Source organism: Octodon degus, unplaced genomic scaffold (genome assembly GCF_000260255.1).
Source record: "Octodon degus isolate 3935 unplaced genomic scaffold, OctDeg1.0 scaffold00230, whole genome shotgun sequence".
Classification (NCBI taxonomy): domain Eukaryota; kingdom Metazoa; phylum Chordata; class Mammalia; order Rodentia; family Octodontidae; genus Octodon; species Octodon degus.
The window spans coordinates 273,400-287,131 of record NW_004524806.1 but is presented as its reverse complement, the minus strand read 5'-3'; the positions used below and the strand labels follow the sequence as shown (position 1 = coordinate 287,131).

At 40.4% G+C, this 13,732-nt stretch overlaps 1 pseudogene and 1 gene segment (V, D, J or C); both read left to right on the top strand.

Moving 5' to 3' along the window:
- The first annotated feature begins 5,707 nt into the window (after positions 1–5,707).
- LOC111813830 lies at positions 5,708–6,210 on the top strand. The segment is given in 2 exon segments: positions 5,708–5,753; positions 5,885–6,210. Coding segments are annotated over 2 exon segments (372 nt in total).
- A 4,727-nt stretch (positions 6,211–10,937) lies between these two features.
- The window catches only part of LOC111813842, a 5,755-nt pseudogene continuing 2,960 nt past the window's right edge, over positions 10,938–13,732 (top strand).

The window sequence follows — 13,732 nt, the reverse complement described above, 5'->3', positions numbered from 1 at the left end:
TTGCATCTGTATTCATTAGGGAGATTGGCCTACGCTTCTCTTTTCTGGATAAGTTTTTCTCTGGTTTTGATATCAGAGTCATATTTGCACACTGGCATGGGTTTTAGAGAATTGCTTCCATTTGGATTTCATTGATGAGTTTGAGAAGAATTGATGTTAAATATTCTCTACATTTCAAGTAAAATTAAGCTGTGAATCCATCATGACTCGGGCTTTTATTTGTTGGTATTTTTTATAACATTTTAAATTTCTTTCACTGATATTGGATTATTCAGAAATTTTATATGCTCTTGATTTAGCTGTGGTATACCTAGAATCTGTACATTTCTTCTCTGATTTCCATGAGAATACAGATTTTCAAAATAAGTATTGATAACCTTCTGAATTTCTATGTGGTCTCTAGTGATTTCACCTGTTTTATTCCTTATTGTATAAATTTAAATTTTTTTCTTGGCTTTTCTGATAAGGTTTCCTAGAAGTTTATCTCTTTCAATTATTCTTTCAAAAAACCAACTCTTCAATTCATTAATTCTTTGTATTGTTTTTCTCCATCTCCATTGCACGCATTTCTGCTCTTATCTTTATAATTTCTTGCCTTCTCTGAGCTTTGGGCTTGACTTGCTCTGTTTTTCTTCTAGGAGCTTGAGGAGCAGCATAAGATCATTCACTTGGGCTTGTTGTTTTTCCTGATGTGAGAATTTACTGGAATAAATTTCCCTTGTAAGACGTCTTTCATTGCATTTCACAGGTTCCAGTAAGCTGTTATATGAATTTTCATTTGATTATGAGTATTATTTAATTTCTTCTTTAATTTTATCTGTGATTCATTGATTTTTCAGGAGGGTGTTATTTAATTTCCACGTGGAAGTTTTTCCACTCCACCTTTGAACTTGAGATTTTTTAATACTAGGTAGGTGAAGAACCAAGCATCCAAGAGAAGCAAACCCAAATACCAAGAGGTGCTGGAATAGCTGGTGATATAAGGACTTTGTGTTTTGTAATCTGAAGATCAGCAGTGATCTTAAAGTCTAAAGAAATTCATGACCAGCACAAACCTTTTGTAGAAGACATACTTGTTCAACCATCTTAAACATGGTCATTAGAGTGATCCATCTGCAGAATCATCATGAAATACTTCCAGGAGAGCTGAGAGGTATTAGGAGGACCAGCAGACCTTGGGTATGTATGGATGGCATTTAAAAGGCTCTAAAAAATACAAGGCTCTGGGCCAGAATGTATTGGACAAAGCATGTACTTATTCATTTGGACGGCAGTGACTTCATTTCAAGATGACCTTCCTCTACTTTGGGCAGCAAAGCACCATGAACACCGAGCTCTGACTCTCATTTTTCTTTTCCATTTCATTCTCTACCTTTACTATCATTATTGTTAGCATCATTATTGTTCAGTTCCCACATCCAGGAGGTGGAGATAGACAATCACATAGTAAGAAGTATTTTCCAAGAAGAAACTTGTATGGAAAGATAAATAACAGAAAATTGAGTAAGGGGAGGCACCGGGGCCAAAAGGAAAGAACCAGCATCATCATTCCTGTGGAATCGCCACAGTTGATGTGTGTCCAGCACAATCATTTAAGGAAGTAAGTCATTTAGGGGCAAATGGACAGGTAATGAAATGTACACTTCTACTGTCTTTCCCTGCTGGCATCTAGACAAGTGATTGCTCGTCCATTCTTTTTTCTTCCTACTCTCAGTGTCCTAAATCAGACTGAATTTCAATATTTCTGTGCTCAGGTCTCTAAGATTATCTGTCTGTCTGTCTGTCTGTCTGTCTGTCTGTCTGTCTGTCCGTCTATCTATCTACCCCTCTGTTCTGTTTGCCTCTCTGTCTGTCTACCTATGTATGACTATATCTATATTCAGTGATAAAACATTTTGTTCTAACAAAAACACAAGCAATGTGCTATTTTTGTGTTACAAACATGCAAAAAATACTCCAAAATGATAGGTAGCTCATAGCATAAGCTGCCTGTTACCTTACAAAATTAATGACACAATCAAAGTGAGCATATGTGAAAATTTTAGAGAAATCTTGTTTTTATCATAAATTAAATCATTCTTGAACATAGTAGCAAGTATAACATATATGATGTTACTAACATCATTCTTGACTACTGGGAGGGAATTGAACTAAGAACAGGACTTTTGAGAGATTTCTGAAAGATTTTTAACATTTGGAGAGAGTGTAAACAAGAGGAGGCAATGCATCACGTGTCAAATACTTCTACAAGAGTTCTGGGCTCCCAGTGCCAGATCCTCATTCACTTTTGGAGAGAACGCTGGAATCGTTGGCTCCCATCAGGGAATCACTCCCCTTGTCGCCATCATTTGCAGCACGCGTGAACTTGGTCTTGCAGGCATGAAAATCACAGGTTGAATTAACCTCTCACCTGGTCAAGCACCATCTCCCCAGATCTTCCAGAACTCGTGTCCTCACTTCTCCATTACTTCTTCAGTAGATGGGATCCAGAATGCTTGACTAGTGCTGCCATGGCCATGTAGCAGTCCCCCAACAGCCCCTGGTGACCAAGGGCTAGCATGAAAAGTGCACATAATCATTCGGCGGGGGGCGGGGGGTGGAGACACAGTTTCTGCTTGTTTGATGAAAGTTCTGGAAATGAATCCTGTTGGTGATTGTGGCAGTATGCAATACTAACAAGTTGTGTAATTAAGAGTAATTTAAACACTTAAAAATTGTTTGGCAGTGGTAGGGTTTCTGTAGATGAGCTAGACAGAAATTATACCTCTAAACTATTCTGGATAATTCTTATCCAATTTTATGATATGTATCGCATAAAACAATTTGAAAACACACTAGTTCGAAATTTCAAACTAGGTTAAAACAAGTCATTCTTACAAAAGTGTATTTGGCAAATACTATCACTGTGATACACCCATGGCTCCAAAATTTGGGTTATGGAGAATTTACAACAGCCAAACAATTACTAGCCAAACTATAAGCTATGTTAAAAATTATATTCAGAATATCCTTGGCACACATATATTTTATTTCATCATCACAAAAAAAGCATAGAGTAATACAGAGTGATCAGCTGCAGAGACTGAAGCCCTGAACTTTGCTGGGAGCTTGAGAAGAGGTGCGAAGCTGCCCCTTTCCTTTTTGTATGCAGGACTGCTGCCTCTCATAGCACCTCTGGGACAGAACAAAAGCAGCCGAGGGACAAAGGAACAAAATTATATGAGTCAAAATTTTTATATTCCTTGTTAAACATTTGTAAGTTTGTTGAACACTGGGTTGTGTGATTGTTACATTGCCTTGCTTTGCTTATCAATATGGGATTTTCTCAGTACCTGACACTCTCCCTTCTTGAGACTGAAGCTCCCTGTTCCCACTTTATTGTAAGTTTGTCTCTTTCTCTTTAATTTCTCCTCCTGCACCCTGTTCATTTTGCAGGCTGGCTCATACGCATAATGTTACTGACTAAATTTTGTTTTCCAAAACTGTTTTCTTAAACCATCAACCCTCAGTGTTCCTTTCACTGGTAATAAAGGCTTTAAACATGCAATGGCAATTCAATGATGCCCTAAAAGTGGAGGCTTAGTTTAATAGAATTGGTGTCCTTCTTAGAAGAAATTGCAGCACAGACAACCTCAAATGATGAAAGGCCACTTAGGGATGCAGAGAGATGTTGGTGAGCTGTAAGCCAAGAAGTGAGGACTCCAGAGCAAGCAAACATGGTGACACCTTGTTCTAGGGCTCCCAGCCTCTAGACCTATGAGAACTGACTGCTGGTGCAGTCATGCAGTCTGTGATATTATTTTATAACAGCTTTAGCAATCCAATAAAATGGATTATCATTTTGATTTTTCGTTATTACAATTACCATTATTGTTACTGTTACTTCAAAAATAGCCTTGTATTGGAGTCATCTGTAGTAAGAGTGAGAGTAACCCTAGACAAGGACTGTTTATTTTTTTCCAGTAGAACCAGATGGCTCTTCTTCTCTGAACCTTAGGTTTATTTACATTTCATCCTCACCTGTAACAGCTTCCTTTTCTGACCATCTGCAAATATCAAATCCAAGTGGCAGCCGTAAACTCACAATTCAGAGGCACAGTTCACAGTGTAGACTGCAGATGGCAGCACCAGGCTTTGGCTCTTTAGGCTTCATCCCTCCCAGGATGAAGGAATATTTTCCCGCCAGCAGATGGCAATGTGGGTGTGTTGTCAAGGTCCTGAAAAATGTTGATAAGGAGTCCTGTAGATTGTAAAAAATATATCTGCTCCAACATCTTACAGTGGTCTTGGAGGTTTGTTATTTTATTTTAGATATTACTCTCCACCTCATTTTCAACATCCTTCACATGATACACATGCGTTCACAATAATCGGAGTGCAGAACCATTGAAGCAACAGAATAGTTCATATTTCATAGTATGCTTACTAAAAACTATTCAGTCCTACAGCAGCTAATGTGACATTTCCAGAATGCAGTAAGGTCCCTACAAGCCTTCAATGTGACCTTCATGTAAGAGACCACCCCCCTACCCTAACCTAGCTCGACTAGGCTAAGTAAGAGACAGGTATTTCCATGAAGTGGCCCAGCCTGCTGAGATTGAGGACACAGTCAGATGGAATTACAGACCAGGTCCGGAGTAAAGTGTACACAGCTCCAATGGGTTTTAAAACTAGCACCTAAGATCAGAGGAGGAAAGATGAATCCTACTCAGTATGGCATCCTCTACCTTATGCTACATTATCTTTCCTTATTTTTATTCATATTACCTTTATGAGAATATTCTTGTGAATTATAGATATCTAAAAAAGAGAAAAGCGAGTCTTAAAAATGCTAATGCACAATTTCAAGACTTAATTCATATTTATTGCCTCTGCGATATTACGGCATCCACCACAATGACTTTTTTATACAGGATTTCATGAAAATTAACTCAAATATGGAAAAACAGAAGAAAATATAAATTGTTTCTTAAGCTCCTTAGCTCTTTTACATTCTAGTTTTTCGGATCCAACTATTGCAAGTAGTTTTGTGGTTCACAATCACATGAAATATAGTAAATCTCTTTCCCATGGGGGAGTTGCTAGGTGTCTCCCTGGGAGTAAGCAGGGGCCCCATTGGCAACAACAGCTGATAATGTGAGCAGGAGGTCTTCAGGAGAGAACCAAACGCCCACTGAGCAGGAGACTTGGCTCCTTGTCTCTTCCCAGAGACATGGATGAGCTCTGGTCTGAGCTGGCAAAATCATAGTGTTTACTGAGTAAGAATTTAAAGACCTGCCATAAAGAGAAGAAATTGGGGAAGGTACCACAGAAAGTTCCAGAATTTGCATGTATGGAAGCTGTATCCCACAGGGAGCCACCAGAGGAGCAAAGTAACTGTGGAGACAGCATAAACTTCAGAAATGGAGAATGAGGAGTTTGGAGCACCCACTCACAGGCCACGCTTACAGACTGTAGCTCAGGGCCTCAGCATGGCTTTTGTGAGCACAAAGGCTGATAGGTAATGTGTGGCCATCAGGGGGAGCCATCTGTGTGAAACCAAATCCATGTTAATTATCTATCTCAGCCACTACCCTTGCTAAGTACTAGCCTTACTAATGAGAACATTGGCATGGGAATCTATGCCATGAAATAAAACAGGAGGACAAGAGCCTTGGGAACCCTGTCTCACCTTGAGCCAGAGGACTCACCATGGGGCATCTCCATCATGGCCTGGGTTCAGCTCCTCTTTACCATCATCACTCTTTTCACAGGTTAGATGTCAGAAGTGGTAACTGCCTCCCTAGAGACCACTGAAGTCCAAGTCCAGACACGAGCCCTGTCTTCCCCCATAATAATTTTCCTGTCTCCCAACTGGATTCTTAAAGGACATCTGTGTTTCCAGGGTCCCTCATCCAACCTGTGCTGACTCAGCTGCCCTCTGCATCTGCCTCGCTGGGACACACAGCCAAACTCACCTGTACCCTCAGCAGTGGTTACAGTAGTTATGTGGTGGAATGGTACCATCAGAGCCCAGGGAAAGGTCTGCAGTTTGTGATGCAAGTAGGTAGCAGTGGTATTGTGGGATGCAAGGGCAATGGAATCCCTGATCGATTCTCAGGATCAGGCTCTGGCTTGGATCAGTACCTGATCATCCAGAACATCCAGGGAGAAGATGAGAATGTTTATCATTGTGGGACATATCATGGCAGTTTGAGTGGCTATGTGTAGCCCACAGTGACCCAGCCAGATGGGAAGTGAGAAAAAACTTCTGACTGATCTGTACTGTGCTTTCTTCCTTCCCCATTGTCCTCACTCACACTTCAGAGAAAGCCTTCTCAACCTGCTGTAGAAATTCTTTCTTTCCAGATGTCAGGAATGTCTTGGGTTGCCCACTGGAAACATTGAATTCTCCATTGTTGGCAATAGCTTGTTCTTGGTAAACAAGAAGCAAGGGAAAGAAAACACTTAATGAGGGGCTAGGTTGCCCTGCATTCTGGTGACACCAGCTCTCTTTACCAACTTGATTGTTCTTATGTCTCAAACTCCCACATTTTACCCAGATTTTTTTTTAGATTTCCTTAAATTGTGCTTCTAACCTTAAAACCCATGTATACTCAGTCCCCCGCTCCTTTAGATATTTGCTGATTTTCACTCAGATGTCAACCTGCCTGTAGGTAGGAAAAAAAATCTCCCACACAGAATCAGTCTCAGCGGAGTTCCTTGTGTGATTTTATTACAGCCAATAATTTTGCAATTTTAATTACATGGTCCCCTAGGTACAGATATTTTCTCTGATTTATTTGGCATATTTGAATTTGCACATAGAAATAAGTAGCTGTTCTCTTTCACCAGTGCTCCGGAAGAGTTTCATTTCATAGATGGAAGAGCCGTTCACAGGTGTAGTCACAGTAATAGTGTGTGTCCCTGCCCTTTCCTCCCTTTTGTCCATTTCAACATTGTGAGTGTCTTAGTCATTTTCTTGTTAAGTGAACAAAATATCCAAATGCACAATTCAAAGAAAATCGTGTTCATTTGGATTCACAATGGATGTATCTGAGAGAGGAATGATACCTCATGGAGGCCAGGAGCTGAGAGAAAAAGCTGAGGTGAAAGAGACGCCCGTTGATGTCATGCTAGCGAGCTACTTCTCACCAGCTCCTTCTCAGCAGGCTCCATATCCTAACAGCATGCTCAGTGGCTGAAATTACTACTAGATGAATAAACTGATAATGTAGCACCCCCATGAATTAGTCTCTTTCTACAAGCCCCACCTGTGAGTGCACAAGAGCTTGGAGGGTTATACTAGATCCAAATCAGTGATCTTTCCACAGGATAGCACTTGCCACTTCCCTAGTGGTTCCAAGCTTGACTTTAAACTGGGAGGTCAGTGCCCACTCAGGTCCCATATGAATGCCACCCAAAGTGCTATTTCACACCATGTCCATGTGCACAGAGCTCTGACTGCTATTCGTGCAGTGGATTTGTCCATGCAATACTGAAAACTCACCTAGGATCACTGTTGAAAAGGTTTCTAATACTAGCTCAGTTACTAACTTCTAAATTCAAGGGTGAAGCGTATGACCCTCTACAAATAGGCCTCCATGTGACACAGTAGCCACAAGTACAGAAAGTCCAAAACTACCTTGTACCGACTTAGCAAGTATTGAGATATCCCGGTGGATACCTTAACTTTGATAATGCACAATAATTAGTCAGAAAACTCAATCCTGAACTTTATAGTTCAGTCTTGAAGACTGCACTTTCTCTATAAAGCACACAGGCAGAGCAAGTGGATGAAGAAATAGTAAGGTTCTGTCACTGAGACTTCCTGTCCTTAAGATGCTTCACTCTGCTGGCTCATTGTAATAGGGTTGCCAAGCCCACGAGTTCATGTAAGAATTGGGTGAATAGAGTATGAGGGAGGATATTATTAATGAAATTTAATAGTCTGAATTAAGTGTAATCTCTTGTCAACCTTTAAGGTTGAGGGTTAAGACTGTGGACAGAAGATGGAGGAGCAGCAAGCAGAAGAAGGAGCCTCTCTGAGAGTCACTGTCCATACACTGGACTACAGCAACATGAGATGAAACCCAGAACCAACAAATTCCCATTAAAGATGAACAGGTAAAAAAAAAATGTGGCAGTATACCCCTCAGAGTACTACTCTACGGTAAAGAAGAATATAATTGAGTCCTTTGTAGTAGATAAATGGTCTCAACTTGAGGCCATAATATTAACTGAAATAAATCAGACACATGCTTATCACGTTGTTCCTCCTCTATGAGAAATCTTGATGCTCAACAAGGAGCAAAATAGGATACAGATACTTAGAAGCAAGAATATGTTAAATTTGGACAGGGGACAAGTGAGGGGATAAGGGGGAGTGTAGGAAAGAAAATAGATTTTAAACAAAAAAGGGGGGAAGTGGAAATAAAGTTTCTGTGAATGGGAAGGGGAGGAAAGGGGAAAAAACTGGGATTAAAAAGGAGAAAAAGAATTAGGCTATATAGTGCACATATATAAATTCCCTATGATGAATGTGAGCCCTGTGAATGGCTGGTTTGTATTAATAAGCATTTAAAGAATTATGGTTCACACAAAAACAATGAACAGTGCAAAAAACCAAAATACAAACAGGAGAAGAAGAAAAAAAAAAAGTTACTCATTCACTCCTTTCAATAGATCAACAGAAATCAGCAGTATAATTATCCAAGCTATACTGCATATGTACATAAATATATCTGTTCCCTTCTTTCTTTTGTCCTGTTCAGCAGCCCAGTTTTTCCTTCCCACTCAACAGATTCTTTCCCTTTCATAGCTTCTATTATAGCTTTCAGGTTGTCTTCACTCTTTCAGGTTTTTATACTTGTGAAACAATGCGATATTTACACATGTGGGTCTGCATTGTTTCACTTGGCAATACGGTAACTAGATGTATCAATTTACCCATAAAAAGCCTCCAATTCATTACTTTGACAGCTGAGTAATACTCCCTTGTGTAAAAATACACATCATTTTTATCCATTTCTTGGTTGATGGGCTATTTCCAAGATTTAGATGTAGCAAGCTGTGCTACTATAAACACGGGATCAAATATATCACTGTGGTATGATATTATCAGTATCAAATTCCTTGAAGTTCTGTATATTTTTTTTCTTTTTCATTTGTGTATTTAGTACAGGGTCTCACTACACAGCTTGGGCTTGTAGTGCTCCTCCTGTTTTCAGCCTCCCCAGAACTGGGATTACAGACCTGCACCACTGTGCCAGGACTTGGTCATAGTGCACCTTGGCAGAGGGGCCAGCATGGCATGCGGGACCAGGGATTGAACCCCAGTCCCTTTGCTTGGCTAAGCAGGTGCTTAGCCTGCTGAGCTGTCTCACCAGCCCATGTATCATTTTTTTTTTTTTTTTGGTTTTTCTTACCATTTTGTATTTTCTTTAAATTTTATTTTTTTTTTATGAGCAGAATATATTTATTGAGAGAAAGAAAGCTCCTGTCCTGAGAGAGGGACAGGAGGAGGGGCCCGAGTGGGTAGTTCCCCCTAAATTTTATTTTAAAAAACAAAAAAATCAGAAAACATTTATTTCAGAAGTACACTAAGTATATCTGTTACAACACACAGCACACTAACATTGGTATTCGTGCTAGACACAGGCATGCTCATTTGTTACCAGGTGAGCCCATTATTTGTGCATTGTGTCTGAATTCCAATTTGTTTTTCAGAAATAACTCTTTTTTTTTGGGGGGGGGGTTTGTGGGGGTCGGAACCAGGGATTGAACTCAGGCCCTTGCACTTGCCAGGCAAATGCTTATTCTATCAAGCCATCTCCCCAGCCCCTCAGCAATAACTCTTGAATTCAACTGTTTATAAAGGCACGTAATTTATCTGAGGTGCCAGGTGGGTATTTAAAAATATGTATTTATACATTACATTATCATTTAAGTACTCTGCACTATTATTTATTTACATTTAATTATATGTTAATATTGCTAATAACTCAACGAGTGTGTTCTGTGTTGCAAAAGACATAGAAAATGAAGCTTTCTGGCTAGGGATCTTGACTAGGGCTCAGTTTGGCATAGACCTTATATGACAAACATCCTCAAAATAATGACACAGCGTGTTTTCCAATTATGTCTCATTTTCTGGGAAAAGGAGTATATGACTTTCCTGCAAACTGAAATTCAGAAATTAAAGGTATCCAGTATCTCAGGTTCTCTACTCAATGTGTCTGATGTTTATGAATTAGAGAAAAGCAGAGAACTAGTAATTTACTCAGCTGTTCCACACTCACATTTCTCCACCTAGCTTTCCCTTCAGCTACTAACTTTTTTTTTTATGCATTCAGTATAGGGTCTACAGGGTATCACTACACAGGTGAGACGTGTAGTGATCCTCCTATTTTCAGCCTCCCAAGCCCTGGGATTACAGGCGCACGCCACCACACCCAGTCTCAGTCCCCTTCTCCACGCGTCCCGGGGCTGGGGCAGGCACAGCACGCGGGGGATAAAACTCCAGTCCCTGTGCCTGCCTAAGTAGGTGCTTTAGTCTGCTGAACTATCTGGCCAGCCCATAACTAACTTCAACCTGCTGAGAAAATTAAAACTTCCAGACCCAAAGAAAAAGGGACTGAAAGGAAGAAACCTGCAGAGAATTATTCCACCAGTGGTATTTTCACTGCTGACACTAGAGGGCAGTAGGAACAGAGCCTTTGAACTGCAAGTAAAAGCTGAAATTCTGCTAAGCACTGCGTTCCATTATGCATATTCTGTGTGGGTTACCTAAGGAGGTCTGACATGACCAAGTTGCTGACCTCCTGTGTAGGGCAACCTCATTTGCATGATAACCCAAACCACATCCCCCAGCAGGGTCTGAAGAGTTAAAATGAGAGCTGGAAGGCTGCTTGTGTGCTCAGCAGTCTTAAAAAGCATAGCCCTGGGCTATCTGCACCATGGCCTGGGCTCCTCTCCTGCTCACACTCCTGGCTCACATCACAGGTCAGCAGGGATTTTCTCACTAAGGCTCTGGAAGGCAGCAGTGTTTCCTCTGTCTCCGCTCCTGACCATCCCTTTCCTGCTACTTTCCAGATGCTGAATCTCAGGCTGTGGTGACTCAGGAATCCTTATTGTACGTCTCTCCTGGAGGGACAGTCACACTCACCTGTGGCTCCAGTGCTGGAGCTGTCACAACTGGTTACTATGCTGCTTGGGTCCAACAGAAACCATACCAAACACCTCAGGGGCTAATAGGTGGCACCAGCAACTGTGTTCCTGGTGTCCCTGCTCAATTCTCAGGCTCCTTGCTTGGAGACAAGGCTGCCCTCACCATCACGGAGGCCCTCCTGAAGACTAGGCCACCTATTACGGTTCCCTGTGGCACAGCAACCATCTCCACAGTGACACATGCCTATGGGGAAGTAAGATAAAAACACTGTGTAGTCTCACCCTGTGCTTCTCATCACATCGTTGTGTCCAAGGGCAAATACTAAACTAGAAATCGTTCCTGATATCTGAGAGTGATGTCAATCTTTGGGGACTATAGAGTGGATTGTGTTAGGTAGCCACTGCAATGGTCCGTGAACTTCATCTTCACCTGTTTTGTCCATCTCCAACCCTTTTGCTGGAATGTGCTCTGAGTGACTGGTACACTGACCCTTAGGACTTAGAAATTTGCTAAGGAATGGTATGACTTAAGAGGTGGCAGCATCCCCATTTGTTTTGACCTTAAATCCATTTAGCAGAGAAGTTTCTTCAACGAAGAGACTTTTCAGAATCATTACCATAAGACACCACCCAAAGGGAGAGGAGAGAATCCCAAAGAGAGAACCAGAGAAGTGCTTATGTATCACATACTTGTCAGCCAAGAATGAAATCAGAAATATCTGCACGAGAGACCTAGGAAAGGCAACAGCAGTTTGGCATTTTCCCTGTCTATGACTACCAAATGTTAAGTTTTCTTTCACAGTGTATGCAAATAAGGCAAGTTCTAAATGGATAAAATTATGCTTGTAGCCTCAATTTAAAGTAATTGGTGTGTCTTCTTAGTAGTTATTCAGTAGTCTTATTGCTATTTCTTTCTCATTAAAATTAACAAAATAAATAAATAAAGTAATTGATGTGTAAAAATTTGATTTTGACTCTGGGAGGTATGAGGTAATGGTTCCAGCCTGCTGTAAGGAAATAAACATAAGTATTAATTAAAAGAAGTAGGAAGCCTGCACTACCACCCTTCCCCCATTTGGAAAGCCTTGATGTGTTGCAGTCAACCACACCCTCCACGATCTCAGAAGGCAGATGGAACCCTGGACAGCAAGAGCTTTGGTGGAGCTACTTGAGTCCCCACTGTCTTGGGATCTTCCTTGACCAAAGTCACACCACCAATACTATCATTGCTGAGCCCAGGTGAACATTGGGAGCTTCAAACAATATCAAAATGAAGGAGCCAAAGGCCATCTCAGAACTCCATCCCACACAGAACAACTCCAGGAGACAGGGACACCAAAGAACTTGGGAATCACACGCCTGAAATTTCTGCAACAACAGCAACAGAAGTAAAAAAGCAACTCCACCAGACTATAGGAGAACTCAGGTCAGAAACAGTCTCTCAGGTAAAAAGCAAATGACAACAATCATGAAAGAATTTCCAGCACAATGAAAGAAGACATAGATCAAAAAAGTAGAAGGGAATAAAAAAAGGATGGAAATATTGTATGAACAATACAGAAAAGAATTAGAATGCATGAAACATATTCAAATAGATATCAAGGATATTAAGAATTCCAATGGGGGGCCTGCCCCTTAGCTCAGTTCTTTAAGTGGCTGCTTCAACAAAGCAGTCAGACTCAGGTTGCTGTGGTTCGATCCCCACAACTCAAGCCAGCCAGACCTGCCCTGAAGGCATTCAGAGCCAAAAAAAAAAAAAAAAAGAATTCCATTGAAAGATGGCATAACTGAATGAAACTGAACACAAATGTTCAACATTGAAGACACCAGACACCATTGCTGCTAGTGATTGTGAAAGAAAAGATCTCTTAAAAATAATGAGCCAGGAAAAAATAATTGAACAGCTGCAAGATGATGCAAAGAAAAAATTATAAGACAAAATACTTCAGGTGTCAATGCAACTGCAGAAGTCAACACAAATGCCATAAATGTGTATTTGCAGAAGTAGTAGCAGATAATTTCCCAAGCATGGGCAAAGAATGTGACATACACTTAAGTGAGGCATATAGAAATCCAATTAGCCATAATCAAAATAAATGTATACCCAGATATATAATCATGAAGATCCAAGAAATTCAGCAAAAATACCCCAGAATATTAGAAGCTTCTGGAGAAAAGACAGACATCATGTATAATGGAATGTCCATCAGAATCAGCAGATTTTCACCAGAAACCATGAAATAAAGAAGAGCTTGGAGGAAGCATTTCAGGTCTTGAAAGACTGCTTCTAAATCAGATTGATTTACCCTACAAAATTATCTATTAAATTTAATGAAAAAATAAGAAATTCCCATGGCAAAGAACAACTAAAGAAATTCATGAAAACAAAATCACACTTACTGATAGTACTGACAGATATTCTAGAAGGAGACAAAAATGATCACAACTTCCAGAGGAACAAGAGAAATAAACCACCAAGCAAAACAAACAATTAAACAGAGAGGAAAAGTAGGAGTCCTATGGTGGGAAAATAACATGACAAAATAAGCCAATACATATCAGTTATAACCATCAATGTAAATGG